The sequence below is a fragment of the Pinus tabuliformis genome, chromosome Q (assembly GCF_031772625.1).
Source record: "Pinus tabuliformis cultivar Carrire ecotype Pingquan chromosome Q, CPIR1, whole genome shotgun sequence".
Lineage (NCBI taxonomy): Eukaryota > Viridiplantae > Streptophyta > Pinopsida > Pinales > Pinaceae > Pinus > Pinus tabuliformis.
The window spans coordinates 1,030,472,482-1,030,495,745 of record NC_142296.1 but is presented as its reverse complement, the minus strand read 5'-3'; the positions used below and the strand labels follow the sequence as shown (position 1 = coordinate 1,030,495,745).

Genomic DNA, 23,264 nt, shown 5'->3' with positions numbered 1-23,264 from the left:
TTGTAGTCCCTGTAGGATGTCAGTATGTGTTTAATTTGTAGGCTCCACTTCCTTAACTGTAACTTGGAGGTCAGGTCATGTCATAGTGAAACTCATCTCATGTTTACCCTAGCGAGCTTGTGAATTTATGTAAATGTGGGAGGGGACGGTTACAATAATGTCTAGTTCACACTATTCTCTTCATTTGATTTCTGTTTTTGGTATTAAATTTCTTATTGTCCCTCTCTAGCTTGCATGTTTCCAATCGCCCTCCATATTCTTTCTAGTCCACACTTGAAGCTTTTTATTCATCCTTGTCCACTCTTGAAGCTATGTATTCTTCCCCTGGTCATTCAATCACATGTTATTGTTTACTTTTATTAGATTCCTTAGCAAGCTTAACATTTTCACTCATCACCCGTCATGCTCTCATTGCTTTTCCATGACAAGTTGACACCCTCCTAACATTTGACTTCCGATTTCATCTATCTCTCCACTATTGAACCCCTTTTCCTCCTTATGTGATGCTCCCCCTGAGTCCACTACTTATTCACTCACCTTCTTGACAGGTCACTTTGGTATCATTTTTTGGCCTTTCGATATGCCCCGTTAGCGAGCAAACATTTGCTTATGGGTAGCCTACTATGAAGAACAAGCCTCTTAGGGGAACACATGTGCACACCAATAGCTATAAGAATCAGTTTCTAGGTTTTGAGATCTCACCTCAAGGCCTATCCAAGAGGAGCTAACTCATATGGAATGTGAATGGGCTTCCCAACATGGCAATGAAAATAACTTTCAGATATAAAGGTTCTTGCTAATCTGGTTGATTATGTGGATGTTGTCCATACCAGAGGCTACTTTAACTAGTATATGTACACCATTGACATAGACTGGTATTTAAAGTTTATCCTTGGTAAAATTTTGATGGACCGCTTTGAGCATTGGCCTAACATCCTACACTCTTTCGAGCACCTTCACCATAACCTGAGGGACATGGATCAACGCTTGGGTCACATTAAGAAACACCTTGGGACATATTGAGAAATGTCTTGGCATTTCTCCCTTGCATGAAAAACTCCTGAAAAAACTAAAGACCCTATTCAAGTTGTTGCTACCTACTTTGATCCCTCAACTAGTCTTGTTATGCTTCAATTTATTTTGCATTTATATTACGTAGTTCATTCTCCTAGCCAATGTGGCCCATTATTTAGTATATGTATCATCTATTTAGTGTTTTTTTAATCATAATTTCCTATGCCTATCTCCAAAGAGTGCACTTTTGGTTATGGTTCAGTCTCCCTCGTAAAAAATTGACCTAGAGTATCTAATATATCTATATATAACAATTGAGAAGACAATACATTATATATATATATATATATATAAGCCCCAAGGGTTAGCTCAGTTGATCAAAATCAGTGCCTCGCCATCGGGAGGTCACAGGATCCAATCTCCCCGAAGCCCTTGGGGTCAGGCCTTGCTAGTGGGTCAGAGAGCTAGATTCCCTTCGGAGTTGATCAGCCTAGATTTTTCCGTGGACGTAGCCCCACCCGTTGACCAGGGTGCCCGTGAACCACAGCCTAAAAAAAATAAAATAATATATATATATATATATATATATATATTCCTGAATATGGTCAAAATAGACAGAATCTACCCTTGGTATTTACCATGGTATTTTCCCATGGTATTTTCCTTCACTTTTCAAGGGAAAATAATAAAATAAGATTTCTAGAGAGCCCATCAAGCTTATAAAAGGGAATAGGAGCTAGGCATTGGGATCATCTTGAGTCTATCTATCTTATTGTGTTTTTCTTGAGAACTTGGCGTAGCTAGTTCTAGTTTGATCCCAGGGACGAAAACTCCATGGGTGTGATTTTTCTGGTGGATCCATCCAGGGTCCATGAAAAGGATTCAGTGTTTTTGTTTTCTCTTTGATGAGCAGTTGTGCATGCTATTGCAGGGACCTCAATATTATTGTATGGGAATGTACTATTTTATTTAATTAATAATATAAATAAGGGTTGCATTTCTTTTAGATCCCTCATATTCTGTGTTTGGCTTGTCAGTATTTCAATTAAGACACTAAAATATTCAAGATCTGTTGATTATTTATCAATTTGGGATCTTATAGTAGTGTCAAAGTTGTGCATCCTACTAGCCTAAGGGTTTTATGGGAAAATTCTAAATTCTTTACAGGTTTATTTGGAGGTTTCATGCAGGGAATTTTGGTGGAATTTATTCTCACCCTAAACGACATTTCCATCTTCGGTTGTATTCCATATCAACCTAGTTGGTTTTATTTTTCGTTTTTTTGCATTGATTTGAGAGTTAACAAAAGAGGTCGTTGCTACATTCTAGATTGGGGTCAAATTTTAGGAGGACATGTTCATTCCCTTAGAGGGTCAGGAATCTCCTCTAATTGGGTCGAGAGCAATTCCTACAAGGAGACCGAGAACTAGAAAATATAGAGGTTAAATTCCTCACATATTGGGAGGATGAGTCTATCAAATTTTTAGAGGCCAAGATCTAGCATTATCTCCAAAGATTGAGGTCAAATTTAGGAGACTGATAATGTTTATTTACAGAGGACTGAATTTTCATATTGAAGGTTGATTTTAATCTTTAGTTGAGGGCCAAATTCTTGTAGATCATATTCTGGAGATCCGTTTTCTTAAGAAAGTCGAGAAAAAGTGTCAAAGAGGTCAAAATATGCCTATTGTCGGAAGCCACTCTCTTCTTATCTTGGCATATTAGAGCCTTATTCACTAAAGAGGCCAAGGGCTTATTCGTTGAGGACCAAATACATATTCTTAGGCATCTTGTATTGAATATTTTGAGGTCGATATTTTTAACAAGTTTTGTGGGCTGAATATTGCCTCTTTGTTGCCAGCATAATTTCTTATGGGTTGAATCTATTCTTGTAGTTGATCGTCATTTTTTTTTCCTAATGGTTGAATCTCAAATTTGAGGAGGTTCAATCTCAGACTTGGGAGGCTCAATTATATATCCAAATCAGAGGCAAAATTTATCCTTTACTAGAGGTCATCTTAACAGTTGATTAAAGGGCCTCTGCACTGAACGACGCCTACAGTGAGAAACACATGCCCTAAAAGGAGAATACCGGGAATGGGAGTAGGGACCAATCCAACATCACATGAGCTGTTGATTATCAATTAAACGAAGATAGAATCAACCCTAAGGATTGACCTCGTCTGAGCACTATCACAAGTAGCAGAAATTGAATTGGAAGAGATTATATAGATACAAGAGCCAACGCCAACTCCAACACCAGTATCTGATGATGTTGCGTTTTAAGGAATGCAATGGAATTTGAAGGACTTGTGGAAATTGAAGACATGTTTTTATTGCATTAAATTCCACCACCCCTGTGGAACCCCCGCACCAACAAATCCACCAATGCCAACCACAAGCCCACCAGAAATAGTGCGGGTGTCAACACTAACACCAGTCTCATCCCCAAGGATGGCATGAACGAATGAGTGCCCAATTCTGATAGACAGGAAGCATTGAATCATATATTGCAGAATTCCAGAGGCTTATCAATTCTCTGAGGGTCGAATTGGTCTATTACACTTTTGGAGAAGAATACCCAGAGCAAGGAGGAGAACCACTTCTTCATTGTTGTGTCCAAAGTTTCTCAACGAGTAAGGTCGAAATAATTTAGAGAAGGGGTCAAATTAATATTCCAAGGGAAATTTGCACAGTTATACCCACCGAACCCTTCTAAAAATTACAATCAGAGTAAGAGATCCAAATTCAATTAATCTCAGAGAATGACCTATAGAGGCCGAGTTATCCAATCTTTGGCTATTTGATCAGACCCAAGGGCTGAGTTTATAAAATAAAAAAATGTTATCATAAGTCTGCCTTTATAAGGAGAACGATTTGCCTTAGGAGGTCCACGATTTCCAAGTTAAATATCATATTTGAGATCAATTCACCAGGCATAAATAATCAACAATTCTGGGTAGAATTTGAAAGATCTTATCAGTTTGGAGAAAGGTTGAACATTTCCTCTCTAAAATTCGAATCTGGTTGTTCTTCAGTACCATGTTCACCTTCATTCTGGAACGATTCCTAGGCTAAATCAACTGAGGTCAAACAGAGAATGCACCATAAGGAGACTAAACCATAAGATATTATGGGTCGTGTTTCCTTAAGCTAGGAGCACAAATTACCCTCTCTGCGTGGTGACTGTAATTGCTGGAAAAAGGTGACAAATCGCTCATCATTTTTGGTGGCTGAACCTACTACTATTGTAAAGGTGCATCCTGTGCTTATTTGATCATTGTACCTATGAAGGAGCCATCTAATTTTGCTGATATACACCAGGTTCTCCTTATTCTATTGTGATCATTATGTGTATGTGTGTGTGGGGGAGCGTGCCTGCATCCAGATTAAGTGTATGGTTGTGTTCATTATTTTTGGGGTGACTTGTGTAATTTTTGAGTTTAATAATAATAATAATAATAATAAAACATTGGAGGGTTTTTGCTTGCATGCTTGAAGAATTAGTATTCTTGCATATTTTCTTGCTTTGGTATGGGACAAGATGGATCGCCTTGAAGATACCTTGGAAAATACCTAGAAACTTCGTGATGAATTGGTGAGAATATATGGCCCTTTACGTTACAACACCTCCTTAAACCAAAATCATGGTCAAAGCAGTAGACCATTCTCGAAAAGAGTCTATATCATTATGCAGTCGAAGCACCCATGGGAAATGAAGGAAGGACAAGGAAGACGGGCTAAGGTCTTCACACTAGGATATGAATTGCAACAACAAAGACAAACATAGACTTTCACAAGTTGGAGGAATTAGACACATGCTTATCGAGGATGGGGCCACCAGAATGGAAGAAACTCAGTTGGGATCTCAAGCCATCCATGCTTGCACTAATAGAACCCAAAATCTGGGAGCATCCTTGTGAAGAGCTCATGCTCACACTTGCTTCTTGTCTCAGCAGGATCATAGATTTAACATCGTCACCACTGCCTTACAATAATGATATCATGAGAGATATATTACAGTTGATAGTAGAAGCCCTTCGGGGGCTGAACAACATCATGCTTCCTACCTTTCGGAAGCGACGCAGAATATTAGAACTCATGGCAGAGTTTAGCTTTGACACATTCATGCTAAATCTGGAATGTGAGAACTTGATCTTTCAGGTGTTCCAAAACTTTTACACCAGCATTACATCAACTCATCTAAATAGTGTCAAAATGAGCATGCAAAAGGTTATTTCCTTATTTTTAGAAGGAGATGCCAACATCTGCAAGATACTAAGATCCAAATGTTGACCATTTGGAGAAAGGAACTAATTGTATCACTAGTCACTTATGATCTAGTCGAGAAGTTGTTCATAGAAAAATACAAATTTCTTAGAAGGGTGTTGACTAAGAAGGAGCTTAAAACAATTGATTGAGGAAGCAAGAACAAAGGTAGTAAAACCTGCAGCAAGTATGAACTAAGAAGGAGAGGACTATGCTTTATATGCAAGGGACCTTGGGAACTTAACCATTTATTTCTAGGTGATAGGGAGGAGGCATCAAGGACATAACAAGAGGAGCTTTCTTCAAATCATGGGGAGTCTTCTATAGTTGACTTTCAAGATGGTGAGTAACAACGTGATATTATTCAGGGAGATTTTTAGGATGGAAAGCATTTGGAAGTACATGACGAAATATACCTAATGGTATTGATGAGGTAGAATCCTATATAACTGAGTCCATAGGTCTCCATGGGGATGTCCATAAAGAATATGAGAAGTCAAGTATAGATAGCAGTCCACCAGTGCACATATGTTCGACTATTCGAGAAGATGAAAAACATATTGTCTTCACAAATGGAGGAGGTAAAAAAAACTTTAATCGGTCAAAGGCTCAAGTTAAAGTTGTGGTCATGGGGCATTCAGTGCAAACATGTATAGAGATATTTAGCATGTCACCAGAATCGCTAGTGGAGGAATTTCGGGGAAAGATCACGCATTTCAAGACAAATCTTATGATGTTGAAGCAAAGAGTCTAGACAACCCAAGACACTGTCTTACAAGAGAAAAGAAAAATTGAGAAACTCATAGAGGTATGTGCTGAGTCAGCGGCCAAACTATCTAGTGTAGAGGAACGTCTCATGTCCCTCAGAAGGCATCAAGAGGAATACAATTGGGAGTTCTAGATCAACCCTCTACAAGAGTACATAGATAGGGCTTGCGGCACCACCAAACCATCTTCATAAATTATGGAGAGCAGGATAGAGTTCTACAAATGGATCATGTTAGGTGATTGGGTGGAGCAACGTGAGTTGAGCATCAGACAACATCAACATGGTAGACTTATTCTACAAATGGATCATGTTAGGTGATTGGGTGGAGCAACGTGAGTTGAGCATCAGACAACATCAACATGGTAGACTTATCCCATGTGCAGGAATTGATTCATTATATTCTTCGCACAAGATGGATTGGCGAGAGATTATGAGTTGGAACTTTATTGATGGGATACTCTTAGCCAAGAGCATATTGCAACTTGGGCCATTAAGCACGAGCAGTGATGGAGGGCTAAGATGGTATCATAACCCACAGGTCCCAATACTTAAGTGGCATTGAGATCCAGGAGAATCCATTGGACGTGGGACTAGGCAGAGAATTGTTTAGGATCCAGGTGAATCTATCGTGGGAAAGATTGGCTGGAGGATTGTTTGGGATACACGTATTGAAGGATCCATTCAGGATCATTTAACATGGAGGCATGGAATAACACACTAGGTTGTATGGGATCATGGTATCAATGTACATATGCTTCTGTCGTGGATAACAATGGATTTCTTGAGGATAAACAATCTTTGGGCAGGAGGATTTGCAATATTTCCTTTTCTGGATATGGTCAAAATGGACGGAACCTACCCATGGTATTTGTCCATGGTATCTACCCATGGTATTTTCCTTCGCTTTTCAAGGGAAAATAATAAAATAAGGTTTCTAGAGAGCCCATCAAGCCTATAAAAAGAGATAGGAGCTAGGCATTGGGATCATCTTGAGTATATCTATCTTATTGTGTTTTTCTTGAGAATTTGGCGTGGCCAATTCCAGTTTGATACCAGGGATGAAAACCCCCTTGGTGTGATTTGTCTAGTGGATCCATGCAATTCTATGGGTGTATACTATTTTATTCAATTAGTAATATAAATAAGGGCTGCATTTCTTTTAGATCCCCCGTGTTCTGTGTTTGACTTGTCAGTGTTTCAATGAGAACACTAAAATATCCCAAGTATGTTAATTATTTAGCCATTTGGGATCATATATTACACTATTTAACAAAAAAAAACAAAAAGAACTAAGAAAACTGATTATTACATTGATTTAGCCATTTGGGATCTTACAATATAACATTTAACAACAACAACAAAAAACAAAGAAAAATGATTATTACATTGACTAATATATCATAAGGCTTATACATTAATATAAGATAACATTTTGTTAATGCTATTTTTTAAATAATAAATAAAAATAAATTAATTAATTTATTATTATGATTCCAATATATCTTTCTAATTGAATTTAGTTGGGAAGAAGAATTGAGTTTAGTTGGGAAAATAAGCTGAGAATAAAAACCCAGATGCTAAGGGTTGGTGTGGCCTAGACCAAGTGCGATCCTTGAGTGATTTTGATGAATAAGATGTCTTTGGGTAACTATTTATCAAACTACAGATCAAGCTTATAATTTAGACCACTTACAAACCAGAAAAGCACACAAAAATAAATATAATAGATTATAGATAATTAAAATATTTTTTTTATAATAAATAAGATATATTCAACAATTTAATATTCACTTAATTGCAAAGGAAAATATAAAACAGATGAAATGAATAAGTTTTATACACCCCAAACAAAAGCTTCAAAAATGGCTCTTTGTCATTACCTGTTGTCATGTAATACGAAGGCTTCTGCGTCTGATTTGGTTTCAAGTTATTAACTATTTTTTTCGTGCTAATCGATACAAAAAATTTATTAAACTTCGTGCCAAATTCTAAAACAGCACGATATAACAAACAAATGGAAAACTAAGTTCGCATCTATTTTACTGTGATGAATATTTTCTGGCTTTATAAAAACCGTGCGACTTCTGCATCATTTATAATATTTTTGAAACAGTAACATCTGGAGACAAACGACATGGAATCAAAAGCTCAAATTCTCACAACATTCTGACATTAATTGAACGCTCCTAACACAAACTCTTGTTCAATCTAATTATTATTATATCAACCCCACGAGCTCTCCGTTTTGCCAATCTATCTGTAACTAACTTTTCTGAGTCAATTATTCCAACCCATCTGATACATATGAACTGCAAATTTGTTCTTATTTTGACTTGTTGCAGTCACATTATTGATCTCATGGAATTTTAAATTTATATGGTTTATCAAGTGGAAATTTGATGATTTTCATTTTTTTCCCTGACTCTGATTTTAAGGTTTATATAGGGTAATGATGGTAAGGTAGAATTGCAGTAGATATTTTTAGAAGAAAAAAAAAAGGTTCAAATATAATAGTTTACTATATTAATTTTATAGCATGGATTTTATTTTGTTTTGTTTTTTTAATGAAATTTATGTTAATTGTGTTTAATTAGAGAATGTTATTATTTTTCTGTATTTTTTAATTGTGCTTATAAATTTTTTTATTTCCAGCTAATCCACAGACCGGTGACAAGAAATAGATGTATTTCTAACCACTGGACCAGAAATACATATTACAACTAAGCAAATATTTCTAACTTAATGATCTAGATCACTTTTAAAAAAATTCTGACTTGCCACTTATATAGTTACACAACAAATTTACTGTACATATGATTTTTGAGGTTCAAAAGTTTTGGTTACTGCAACTTTTATAGTTAGACATCAAATTTATGGTTTACATATCATTTTTGAGGTTCAAAACTTTTGGTTACAGTCAAATACATTCAAAATGTAAAAAAAGAAAAATAGTGAAATACATTCCAAATGCTAAAAAGGGGTGTGGAACGTCAAATTTCAGGCCTGATTTTTAGGTAACGATGTTTCTGATCAGGAAAAAAAATCGTCCATCCTGTGATATTTGATTCCAGCCACAGTTTTCCACGTTTAGGCATCAGTGTTTTTTGTTTTCAGGGTAGTTTAAAAGTATAAGTTTTTTGTTTATGATTCCAGCCACAGTTTTCCACGTTTAGGCATCAGTGTTTTTTATTTTCAGGGTAGTTTAAAAGTATAAGTTTTTTGTTTAGAAAACGTTGATTTTTTGACAGATTTTTGGTTTAATCATGTTGGATTTAAAAAAAATCAACTTGTAAAATGATACTGAATCTATTTTTAATATTAAAATTTTGATTTTGCAATTTAAAATTACTACATTCCCATTAAAAAAATAAAAATTGTCTGGTCTTTTCTTGGCCACACGAGGTGATGGGTGTTACATGAACAACTTGGAACATTATTGATAGGAAGACATGGGCACAGCAGTCGAGGACGGAGGATGAACATTGTCGCATTATTTGTTGGACGACATGAGCACAGCAATCGAAGGAGGACATCCCCTTCCTTGTTGGAGGTCATCAACACAGCAGTCAAGGATGGATCACACCTGCAGACCACTACCCATAATTGCCTGCAACTTTCCATTACTTCTGTGATCTATTTCCATTCCATCAATTTTATAGAGGCCTGTATCGCATATTCATAACAAAGCCTACCAGTTACGAAGAACTTGAGAATTGTTTCCGTTATGGATACTTTATTTTCTGCTAATTCTAGCAAACAAGCAACCATTCTATTTGCTTTGATCGTTTCACTATTCATGACCAGTTTTCCATCGGTTACATCGCAGATTGACTCATATACATGCAATACTAGCTCTACTTACGCTGATGGAAGTACATTTTCCAGCAATTTGAATTGGGTAATGAGTGACCTAGTAAAAATCACACCTCAAACGGGGTTCAACACTTCTTCCTACGGTCAAAGCCCCAACAGAATCTATGGCCTCCTCCAGTGCACAGGCAACATATCTCGACAAGAATGCTCAAACTGTTCACAGCAAGCATACGACAACGTTCTAAATATTTGCGGAAACAGCGTAGGCAGTCGAGTATGGCTCGATAACTGCTTCGTCCGATACGAGAACTACAGCTTCTTTTCAAAGCTAGATGCCGACGATGGGAATTATCTGGAGAACGTAAATGATATTGATACAGGAGACCTATATAAGTTTAGGACCACCACTTCAAATCTCATTTCCAACCTGTCCGATAAAGCTTATAATGATCCTGGAAGCAAAGGATTCGCTGAAGGATCGGCTACATATTCTGTTAATGGCAGCATTTACAGCGTAGTTCAGTGTTGGAGAGATATATCCATGAACGACTGCAAGTCATGTCTGCAATTGGCAACAGAAAACCTCTACAAATGCTGTTCTCTGAAGCGAGGAGCTCAAGCACTGTTGGGAAGCTGCAGGGTCCGATACGAAATATACCCTTTTTATGGTACTAGTCCACCTGCATCCTCCGGGCCAAACCCTCCCATAGGAGTTGCCCAGCCTCCTGCGGCGAGTGGAATTTCACCAAGTATTGTACACAAAATCTCTTTGTGCTGAATTCATATTTATGATTTGCACCTTACTAGGATTATATACAGTTTGGTTGTTGCATCTTTTGTAAAATAAAATAACAATATATTCATGATCTGGTGTACAGAAGGTTCCCCTGCAAAAACATTACCCATAACATTGGGGATTGTAGGAGGCGTGATTCTAGCGTTAATGGTCTGTCTGTTTGCCATTAGGAGCAAACTGTATTGTGCCATTTCACAGAGGCATGCACAGACGGAAGGTAGAATCTGCAATTTTGACTCTTCTTTCTAACAGTTAAATTTGGGCTATCCAATGAAACTATATTCTTTATATTCACTTTTTCTTCTGAACAGAAATTCCTCGCAATTACGAGACAGAGTTGACAATACTCCAGCAGGAGCAAATTCTTTTCAGCTTAGAAGCACTCAGAGAAGCAACGGATAATTTTGATGAAACGAACTTGCTTGGACAGGGAGGCTTTGGCCATGTATACAAGGTATGTATTTATGTACCCATTGCCTTAAAACCATGAAATTGTATGACATGGCATGATCTTTGAGAGGAGAATGGGTTTGCTCATAGGCCTTTCTTGATGTGGTTGGTTGTTTCAGGGATTAACCAGAGATGGAAAAGAAATTGCAGTGAAGAAATTGTGTCTAAGATCTGGGCAGGGCAAACAAGAATTTATGAATGAGGTGAAGCTTTTGGCCATTCAGCACCGAAATCTGGTAAAGCTGCTTGGCTGTTGTGTCGAGGGACAAGAAAGATTACTTGTTTACGAGTATTTGCGAAACAAGAGTCTTGACACCTTTCTGTTTGGTACGTTATTTTGGATTCTTTTATTGAGGGAACTGTGATAATCCTTAAATAGATTTAATGAGGTTGATTATTTGAAAGTTTTCAGCTTTGCTAACATTGAAATTGAAATACAGAACCAGAGAAGAAGAGACATCTCGATTGGAAAAAGCGCCATAACATCATAATGGGAATAGCTCGTGGTCTTCTTTATCTGCACGAAGATTCACACATGCGAATCATTCATAGAGACATTAAAGCAAATAACATTTTGCTGGATGAGGAATTGAATCCGAAGATAGCAGACTTCGGGTTAGCAAGACTGTTTCCTGAGGACGAAACTCATATCCAAACAAGGGTTGCAGGGACATAGTATGAACATTTACCTCTGTCATTTCTTTATCCAATTTATTGACAGAGAACATGTATGCGATATTAAGCACCCAAATAATTTGAATAGTTTGTGAATGGAGTATGCAGCGGTTACATGGCGCCAGAGTACGCAATGAGGGGAAAGCTATCCGTCAAAGCCGATGTGTATAGCTTTGGAGTGTTGGTCCTGGAGATCGTGAGTGGAAGGAAGAGCAGTGACCTCAAATTTCCTGATGAAGCACAAAGCTTGCTAGAATGGGTAACACTTCCACTTCATCAACTGGTGGTTTGCCATGGAGATGTTAAGTAACCATTAATTTACCTTTGAAAATGTGATACATGCAGGCATGGAGATTATACAAGCAAGGGCGTCTTCTGGATATGGTAGATTCTGGTGTAAGGGGTTCATGTCGGCGGGAGGAAGCATTAAGATGCATTCACGTTGGGCTTGTATGCACACAGGCGGATCCGGGCATCCGCCCTGCTATCTCTAATGCGGTACTCATGATCTCCAGCTCTTCTGTGACATTGCCGGATCCGAAAAAGCCCGCATTTGTGAAAAGTAGTGAGAGCAGCTACGGAGGATCCACAGCCGCCAGCTCTAGCAGTAGTATTCAACCGTCACGGTCATCTGCTACCACATCATTTCTGTCATCTGCCTCCACACAAAATCCCCTTCCGGTTCGCTAACGATGTCACATTTACTGTTAATTGGAAACCGGGCGGTTATATTGGGATAAAATAAAATATTCTCCCTAACATAAAGTTGCTACATAATTTCTGTGTAAGATTTATGATCAAGGGATTCAAAATGTTAAGGTTAATTATTAGAATATAATAAATTTTGTCTCGGTAACAAGAAATAGAATATAATAATTTTTTATGATACCAAAAAATAAAATAATTTGCATTATGTATTTTATTTTTAATTATCTCACCATACAATATATTATTTTTTGTTATGATAAAGAAACTCAACATGTAATATGCTATTATGCTGTTTTTGTTGTTAAGTGGGGACCTCATTTTTAATATTTAATATAACTGTATGGTAATAATAGAAAATAAAAATCACTCATTCTATTTTGTTAAATGTGATAGTTAGATCAAGTAGGTTAAATGTGATGCTTATATTTTTGTAACAAGCATTTGTTGTTTTATTGTGTTGCTTTTGCTTTGGCTTTGGAGTAGCCCAAAACATAATGTGAATTTATTTTACAAACTTTTTGAATCACATATTTTAATATAAATCAATAAAAAAGCATAATTATTTGAAAAATTCTTATAATTATTTTTAATAATTTTAAAATTTTATTAAAATATCATAACTTGTTTTTATTTTTCACCAACAACACCACATCCTTTGCATAAAATAATAATAATTTTAAAATTAACTTAAAATATCAAAACTTATTTCTATCTTTCACCAACCACACCACATCCTTTGCATAAAATAATAATAACATAAAGCATACCATGTTAGGTATATTTCTTTCTTCTCCTTAATTTTATCCAAAATCCAAACAGAGTATGTGACTAATGTTTGAGTGAGCATAAAGTTGTGCTCACCAAAGTATCATGATAACCTCTATCGTATGGTATTGAAATCGAATATATCTTTTAAAAATATATGAAAGTATCCCTAACGTCTTCTGCTTAATGGACTTGTAATATATCACACTTTTAATTTCACTTTCACTTATTTCGATGCTTCACCACATAACAATATATTCTTTGCAAAATAATAATAGTTTAATGTAGTAATAAAACATGCCATGCTTTGTATATTTCGTCTCCTTAATTTTATCCAAAATCCAAACTAAATATTTGAGTAATGTTGGACAGGAAAAAGTGTTGTTCACCACAATATCAATGTTAATTTTAACTTTTCTTCTCTATTTTATCATTTATTAATACTCTCAATTTAATAATACCATTCAAATAAAATATATCTTGAGAAGTATTCATAATATATTTATTTAATAAATAATTTTTTCCATAATATATTATTTGTATTTATGAGATATTAAAAAATATTTTTAATTTACTAGATATTTTGAGTATAAAAATTTTTGAAAATTTTATTTATTTTTAATCTACAAGTTGTAATATATTTGGTGATATTTTTGTAAAAATATTGAAATTTCTAATAATTTTATATAGTTTCTATAAATTTTTAGTGATTTTCAGGATAAAATGATTTTAACCTATAAAATTTGAGCAAGCCTTTAAAAAAAATTGAAATTAACAAATATTAAAAAAAACATGGAAAACTAGCCCAGTTTCCAAGATTAACCCCAAATTTTTCCCCTAATTATATCTACTAGATTAAAAAAAAAAAAAAACAAAAAACAAAAAACAAAAAAACAAACTCACAATGAAAATTTCAAATTCAAACTTCTGCGATCCATATTATAATATATAAAAATATTTTTTTTCAGAAAAAATCATATTGAAAATTTTGATCAAAATTCATTAATTTTTCAAATTTCTTATAGCAAATTATTTTAATAAAAATTTATAAATTACAACTAATAAATACTATTTACCATTCAAATTCAAATTCAAATTTAATTTTAATTATAAATTACAACTACCTAATAAATACCATTTACCATTCAAAATTAATTTTGATGGTAAAAGAATAAAAAAAATTGTTTTAAATATGGTGTGAAAACAAATACATGTCTTATAAGCTCTTAAACATATTTTTTAGATTTATAAAATCTCCTCCTTTTTCTTATACACGTATTTGCATTACTTATATTTTGTGACATCTTAAAATATTTTTCGCTGATAAAATCTCCTCCTCTTCTTCCTATATACATATTTTGATTTAGTAGCTTTGTTATTATGTCCTATAAAGTTTATGCCCCAAATTTTAATTTGCGCGTGTTTGTGGGATGTAGTTATGGGAATTGAGTCGTGTAACATATAATTCTCCTCTCTCTCCTCGATCGAGTAGCTCTTTAATTGTGTTTTATTAAGTTTACATTTGAGGTGGAAGAGTTGCTTGGAAAATTATGGAAATTTCGAGTTTTATTTCGAGAAAAATCGGCAAGGATTTTTGTAAATCTAAGTTATAGTTGTTAAATTTCAAAATTTTAACTGTCTTAGACGTTTTTGATGGTGTTGAATTCATTTCCCCCATCAAAAACATGATTCAAATAGTGCCTTTACAAGATTTTTTGAATTTTTTTTTTGCCTGGATTCCGGCCACTCACTTTTGATAGTCCCCACAATTCCTCTGCCTCGTTAGACGACCCGTTAAGTTTATGCCCCATATTTTGATTTGCAGGTGTTTATGAGTTGTAGTCATGAGAATTGAGTCATGTAACATAGTAATATAGGACTAATAATTGTTCCAAAAGGTGTCAAGAGAGCCTCTTAGGTTTGTTAAATTAGAAAAATTGTATTTGGATTTTCATAATTAAATAGATAATAATTAATATATTAAATTTAAGTTTTTAAGTGCTTTTTTTTGTTTTTTTAAATATATTTATATAATTGAATTTTGTTATGTACGTCATATGTTTTCATTTAGTGAATTTCATTATGTGAGGGTTTGATCTATAGAGTTATGTCCATGAAAAAAGTTTGTACTACCAACCATATTTGTCAATTAATATGGGATTGAAGTACCTTAAACAAGCCCTATAACAAATTGTTTGCATTTCAGGATTCAGTGTATTTTCTATATGTAATGTCCTTACTGTTCTTTTTTAAAAGATGTATATATTACACAACAATAGACATGTATATATGAATTTTTGGAGCAAGATTTAGGTTTATATATACATATGCAATAAATTTTAAAAAGATTTGAATCGACCTATAAATAGAGATCTCGCATGAATGACGTTGGTTTATGTTTGATTTGATTTGAAACAATAGGTGGGTTGACTTGAGATAGCCCAGGTTAGAGCTAACCTTTGTGTTATGCAGATTTGAAGTGAACCAACTCATTATGTTTTAAATAGGAATGTAAGCCAAAATTTAATTGCTGCCTTGAAGAAGTTTTGCATTTTGAATTTGGGGATCGTTATGTATGATCTTAAGGTCGGTTTTGGAGGTTTGTCCCTAGTTTGGTGTTTGTTATGGGTGCGGTTAGTTGATCTTGGAAGGTAGCAGGGTCCACCTTGGAATATGAAAAGTCATGCATCAAATCTTAGGTTTGTTTTGTTTGGATTTGATGAGATGGTTTTTTGGAGGTTATTTTAATAGATATATATGCAAAATATGGGAAATGCCAAATTACTTTGAATTCAATCATAAATTTTGTGACATTGCAATTAACTATGTTGGGATTCTTCATCATGCAATGAAGTGTGAGGTATCTAGATATCATTATGTTTTGGATGTTGATGTTGACTTTCAACATGGTGATGGAGTTGAGGAGGCATTCTACATAAAGAATAGGGTTGTGAAAATATTATTTCACGAATTTGGAGACTATTTCCCTGGGGTAGGTGACATTCAACACATGAAGTGTGAGATTTGGATGACATTATAATGATATGAACACAATGTAAATGAATTATTTTCTTAATTGGAAGCCCAACTTGCATATAGGTTATACAAAATATCTGCAATTTCTTTGCCCCGGATTTTTGTTGAATTATTACAAACATCACTCCCAACATAACACAATAACTCAAGGATCATAGTTCGACATTCCATTATGCTTTGGATCACAGTCACAAATTTTGAATTCAATTTAACTTTTGAATAATATATTTTGTTATGGCTTTCCAAAATTCAAAACTCTGGCCCATTTACAGTTATACGAAAGCCCATAAAAATCAATATGCTCATCTTGTTGCAAAATAAGGTCAAGGCCAATAACTCAAGAGGTAAATCATAAAATATAATGAATAGCAACAATAAGACTAAAATATGTATCACGTGATTAAACAACTAAAGAAATTTTCCTAAAATCTATTATATTGTTATATGAGTTACCCATTTATACAAGCAAATAAAAACATGGAAAATAGAACACAACAACCACAACAATTGGATGTTGCACTACCCATGGTGCGAGATAGAAAGAACACTAAACTACATGTATGAATCCCTTCCTCCTCATCATCAAAATCTTGGTCTCCCTCTTCATTTGTAGTTGCATCCTGATATTGTTGATGCTAAGACCAAGGCCATCCTTGTAGTGTACCCAAGCTAGTCTACCCTCTTCCATTTGCTCAATTTTTTTTACAAACCTTATGACTCGCACCATAGCAATTGCTTCAATATGAGCAGTCCTTGTTTCACTTAACAAGATATCATAAGGAACTACACTTTTAATCTTAAATTTGTTTGTAATCAAACGCTTCTAAATTTACTCAATTTGTCTCCACTACATGTCGGATGTACCGTTGGCCCATAATTCACAACCATAGAGAATCATCAGAATCACTAGAACCCCAAAAAGAGTTTGAGTGGTTTTCCAGTCCCATAACTCTGCCTCTCTACACCTATTTTGAAAAGCATAAAATGCTTTCCAACCCCCCAAAGTTCTTTTCTTTCTACAACCATTCCAGCTTAGATTTTTGTTGAAGTCAATTCCGAGGTATTTGTAATCGCAACTTCTTCCAAAATGTTGCCTTCAAAGTAGAACTTATGCTGGTTATGTTTTCTTTTCTTAGAGAAGACCACTACTTTCGTTTTGTTGATATTGACTTGCATCCCCACACTTCTACAAAAATGCTCAAGGGATAGTAAGTGCTCTTGCAAACCAAGAGCCAATTTAGCAATCAGAATAAGGTCATCTACATACAAAAGAAGCCTTATAACAAACTTGCCCAAATAGATACCATCACCCCTTTGCGAATTTAACCACTCCTCAAGCTTGTCAATATATAAACCAAAAAGGGTAGGAGACAGTGGGCAACCTTGCTTGACCCCGATATCGCTTCTAAAACTTTCAGAAATGCCTGCTGAAGTTCTAATTTTGACTTTCACCTCTTCATACAACCTATGCACAACTACTCTCAAATGTTTAGGAACCCCAAGTTCCTCCATTCTGTGACAAAGCTTATCCCTAGGATTCGAGTCAAACGCTTTTTTGAAATCAACAAAGCAACAAAAAACTTCTGCCTTTTTCTCCCAAACTTTTTCAATGATGTGCCCTAAAGTTATACAATTATCGATTGTGGAATGTTTAGGTCTAAAACCTGCTTTCCCTTTAGCAATCTTATCTCTTTCTTCTGCCCACTTGCTAATTTTGTTTTCTAGCATGATTCCAAATAGCTTTACAAACAAAGAGTATATACCAGTCTTGGCACTTCTATTTTGTGATCGAGGCCAATCATTCCCAGTACTGATTCCCATCCATACCATTCATCCTCTCATCTAATTCCACCAATTTTATAGAGGGCTCGACTATCCTTTTAATCGTCAGATTCCTACATTTACCATTATAGAGATTTTTCTTGATGGAGGCCACTTGGACTTTATGGAAGGTGATTTGTCTTAATTATAGAGATGTTATAAGGTGAACCTGCATTTACCATTGAAAATGTGATCACGAAGATTATACAAAGGGCGTCTTCTGGATATGGTGAATTCTACAATAAGGGGTACATGCAGGGAGGAGGAAGCATTAAGATGCATTCACGTCGGGCTTGTATGCAAACAAGTTGATCCAGGGATTCACCCTGCTATCTATAATGCTCTACTCATGATCTCCAGCTCTTGGGTGACATTGCTGGATCCAAAAAAGCCCGCTTTTATGAAAAGTAGGGGAGAGATGTCTAATGTTGTGCAGGGACCAGTAATTGATATAGTACTGGTCCCACCAAACCACCAGAAATTGAGACTTTTGCAACCAATATTTAAACAAAGATAAATAACATTAAGTGCAAATAAGTATTAATTTATGTCCAAAATTTCCCAAAACATTGACTGGGCCCACAACTGTCCATAAATAGTGTCTTAATACTTAAGAGTGCAAACCATGTTGACCCAACTAGAAAATAGATAAAACCATGAATGCATCCAAAATGGTATATTCCAGAAGTACAAAGTAGCAGTCACTTCAACCCCCACTCATCAGAACTGAAGCTTTGTATCCCAAATAAATATCCATACTTGCACATAATAAAAGTGAATGTATGTCAGCCATAACTGTTGTGTTGTTCAATATTTAAACCCCCTATGTTCAATAAATGACACCCAACCCAATAACATTTAAACCCACTTTGTTCAATAAATGACACCCAACCCAATAACTTCAATAAATGACACCCAACCCATTCTATTTCTCATTAAAACAAATCAAAGCACATGGATCAACAAATAACAAATTCCCAACCATTGGATCACATCAAATTAAATCCAGATCACACATTCAAAATGAAGCCATTGCAATCCATGTCCATCCTTACCACCAATTAAATTCAAGTGCCAAAAACTATAAAATAAGTTCAACCACTGTTGAAGTTGCATGTTATGCTTTCAAACTATTCACCAACCTTGAAGACAAAACATCACAGAATAGTTGCCAATATATCTAGGTTAGTTATATCAATTACAACACATTTTTCTTACAGTTCTATTTTCATTTCTCACAGTTCTTACAGTTTCAGTTCTTACAGATTCAGTTTCAGTTACAGTTTCAGTTCTTACAGTTTCAGTTTCATGAAAATCAACACACAGCCTAGGGTATTCTCTCTTAGGTCCATAATGCTTATTTTAAGGGATGGATAAAGACTAATAGTATAGAAAGCTAATGGGATGATATTAATAGTATCAAGTTGGTAAATTAAAAAAAAAAACTGGTAGATGAGACAAATTAATGAAGAAAACGACTCTAGTCAGTACATGAAGAGAAATAGGGTGTCGCTTGGTGCCTTTAGCACATCAAGAATCTCATGTTTAAATACAGAAGCAACATGCAACAATAAAAAGTTGAGTGAAAAGAGAGGAACATGTTGAATGGGGATTTGGACAAAGAAAGCCTTTAATGTCGTTGAGACGTTTGGACCCATTACCCAGGTAAAGGCTTCTCATTCATATCTGAACAATTTAGATATCTTATCCACAATGAACAAACAAACCTAGAGACAAAGTTTCAAATACATTTCTATCTCTACTGAATGTAAAAAATGTGTTTATAGGATACCACTCCAAATATCAGAGTACATAGCATAAATGAGGTTAGAAATGCCATGCATCTCTGTGAAATTAACATTCAAAATTTAGCATTTTTTATATGATTTATGAATTAACACACCAAACTAGATTATTCTAAGTTCTCTCTTAGGTCCATAATGCTTATGTTAAAGGATAGATAAATATTAAAGACTAACACTATAGAAAGTTAATGGGACTATATTAATAGTTTAAAGTTGGTAGATAAGAACAAAGAACTGGTAGATAAGAACAAAGAACAAAAGCAACACTCTAGTTCACTGAAGGTGACACATGCATGCACCCTCTACCAAACAACAGCCTATATTTCTATCCAACTGCACCCTCATTACTCATATTCACTTTATCTAATTTGATATATGAGGTCAATAATTACTCAAAACTTTACAAATTGATAATATTCTTTCCTGATTTAAGAAAAATGCATGGCCTCTCTTATATATGTAGATAAGATACAAATAAGAGTTGTAGTTGAAATGAATGTTTACATGACTAGAAACTTCAACTGTAAGTGACATGAGGAAAAAATTTGTTGTGGTGCCAAGTTGTGATCAAGAGTGCTTCAGGGGGTCTCAAGTTGGAGCCTTGGTCAAATTAAATACCATGATTGGTTTGACCAATGATAACTCCTTGATAGCCAGAAATCCATTTATGGAGAAGTGCATCCTTACAAAAAAAAAAATGCACCCCAACAACCTACATTTATATCTAACTTCACCCTCATTACCGAAGAACAGACCTAGAAGGCATTATGCAAGTCCACTTGGTGAGACAACGGGGGCCGTGAATGAATTCAATTGCGATAACAAACAGGAGTCTAAACAAATTAATTCAAACAACAGTAACTACCAGATCTTCTCATGGTATCTTAACTGTAAAGACAAGTTATCAAAACAACAAAACAATATTTTAAGTAGTCAAACCGAACAAGAGGCACTGTTGGGAAATGCATAACAAAACCAATCAATACAGTCATGGTATTTTAAGTGTAAAGACAAGTTATCAAAACAACAATCACTAATAATTTTGAAGACATACAACAAAATGATTCTGTATATTTGATTTTTCAAGGATACTAACATACATGTTGATAATTTCCTGTAATAAAGCAGAAGTATTTTTTCCTTGTATGAAAGCATAATTTACAAATATTCTTATCTAAATGCATGCAATAATTTTATAGGTTGTTGCATCTATGGCAAAAGGTAGTTATGTTGCTTGTACCAGGAGAAGTGGCAGGAGAGTGACAAGGGGTGCGCAGCTGCGATGCACATCGTCTGATGAGGACAAGACAGGTGATGTCAATGTCAACAATGCCCCAAGGAACATTGTTGAGGATGACCATGCGACTGAAGCTGATGTTATCACAACATCAGCCACAGAACCACCGTCAACAACAGTCCAAGGGGCAAGTTCAACTAAAAAGATCAGTGCTATAAGAGGATGGAAAAAAGAAGAAATGTTAGTTGCAATTGACGACATAGAGTTTAATGGATACTCAGTTCGGGCATCTACAAAAAAACATGGTATTCCTCCCTCATCAATACATTATTGGATAAATGGACTGACTCATACAAAACGTAGAGGGCCTCTTACAGTTATGACTGAGGAGGAGGAGGCCGAGGTGGTTGAGTGGTGTAAAGAGATGGCCCAATTGGGACATGGGCTAGAGTTGATACAACTCAAATCCACAGTTGCTCAAATCTGTCAAGGGAGGCCAAACCCATTCAAAGATGGGTTTCCTGGTAAATCATGGTGGTTTGGGTTTAAAAAAAGGCATCCAAAACTTGTATTGCATACTGTTGAGGGCCTTGACAGAGACAGAGCATTAAATTTGCGCCTTGCAATTGTGCAGAAGTTCTATGACACACTTTCTAGTGCTTACAATAAACATTCTTATGGAGCAGACCATATATGGAACTGTGATGAAACAGGTTTACAGGCAGGAAGGAATTGTGGCATGCGGGTAATTACCAAGAGATGGAGCCGAAATGTGCCAAATATTTTGCCTAAGAGTAGGGAGTGGATAACTATTTTATGTTGTGTCAATGCAATTGGTACTTCAATCCCAAGATTTTATCTATTCAAAGGTAAAAATCAACTGAAAAACTATATTCAAAACTATGAACCAGGTGCATGCATGGTTGCACATACCCATGCATGGATGACTAAAGAATTGTTTTTAAGTTGGCTTTTTCACTTTGCTTCATCGGTACCAGGTGACGTCTCGCCTAATAAAATACACCTATTGATATTAGATGGCCATGGGAGCCACATGGTTGTACAAACAATTGAGGAAGCAAACAATTTAGGCATTGACCTGTTGACATTGCTTGCTCATACCACTCACAGACTGCAACGCCTTGATGTTAGTGTGTTTTACCCTTTCAAGAACTATTTCAGGTTGGAGTGTGCTGCATGGATGGCAAAGAATCCAAGGGTTGAGGTGAAAAGGTTCGAGATAGCAAAGCTTGCAAGTAAAGCTTTTAAAAGGGCTCCGACACCATCAAATATCAAGGCTGGCTTTAGGAGGACAGGAATCTGGCCACTAAACTATGATGCTCTTATGCATGATACTGGTTGTAGCCAAGCGTTTCATGTGGATGGTCAGGAAGAAGGGAATGCCCAAACAGGTGTTGAAGTGCAAGAAGTAGATGATCAAGATGATGTGGTTGTAGCTGGTAATATGATTTCCCTCTCTCAATGACACTTATATGATGAAGATGATGAAACTGTATGTGAAACATAGTATAACCATGAAAAAATTCACAATAACATGGAGATCATTCCACCAACTCAAGAACATGAAACTCCTGCTGTTGATATTGTTAATGACATTGTTGAACATGCAGTTGACAATGATCAATTGACATTGCCAAGCCAAGTAACCCCACCGTCATGGCTAGCAGAAGCAATGATTAAGCACATAGTGTCTCAACAACCAATGAACAAAGCATGAACATGCCCTCACAACTAGCAGAATTGAACAATGAAATTGTTCATCTTTTTGTGGACAACAGATCAATGGAAGAAGATGAAGCACATAATGAGGCATCAAATGAAGATAATGATATAGTTCAATCAGTTCCATCAGATACTGAAAGGGAAGTACCAAGAAATGACATGCAAGTGGGAGGGGTGGAGAAGATACTTGGTTGGTTCCTAAAGCTATCAGTAGAGAGAGTATCAATGAAAAAAAAGAAAGGTACATCGGGTAGTCTTCGTTTGGGCCGAAGCTCACAGTTACTCACCTCAGAGGACTATATAAACTTGTCAGTTGAGTCTGAACAAAATAAATAAATAAATAAATAAAATAAAATAAAATTT

The 23,264-nt window shown here is 35.4% G+C and overlaps 1 protein-coding gene across 1 annotated transcript; it reads left to right on the top strand.

The window, feature by feature from the left end:
* Window positions 1-9,776: 9,776 nt before the first annotated feature.
* On the top strand, window positions 9,777-12,476 carry LOC149223007 (cysteine-rich receptor-like protein kinase 15). Its single transcript, XM_089387745.1, has 7 exons — window positions 9,777-10,614; window positions 10,747-10,878; window positions 10,973-11,115; window positions 11,231-11,438; window positions 11,552-11,786; window positions 11,895-12,045; window positions 12,132-12,476. Exons 1-7 carry the CDS (start codon window positions 9,777-9,779, stop codon window positions 12,474-12,476), a joined length of 2,052 nt encoding a protein of 683 aa, XP_089243871.1.
* Window positions 12,477-23,264: the final 10,788 nt, after the last annotated feature.

What these genes read in the sequence shown, in the direction of transcription:
- LOC149223007 (XM_089387745.1), top strand. Translation starts at nt 9,777, where the DNA reads ATGGATACTTTATTTTCTGCTAATTCTAGCAAACAAGCAACCATTCTA. An exon ending in GGCGAGTGGAATTTCACCAA is followed by an intron (nt 10,615 to 10,746) that starts GTATTGTACACA and finishes GGTGTACAGAAG; the next exon opens with GTTCCCCTGCAAAAACATTA. An exon ending in CACAAAGCTTGCTAGAATGG is followed by an intron (nt 12,046 to 12,131) that starts GTAACACTTCCA and finishes TGATACATGCAG; the next exon opens with GCATGGAGATTATACAAGCA.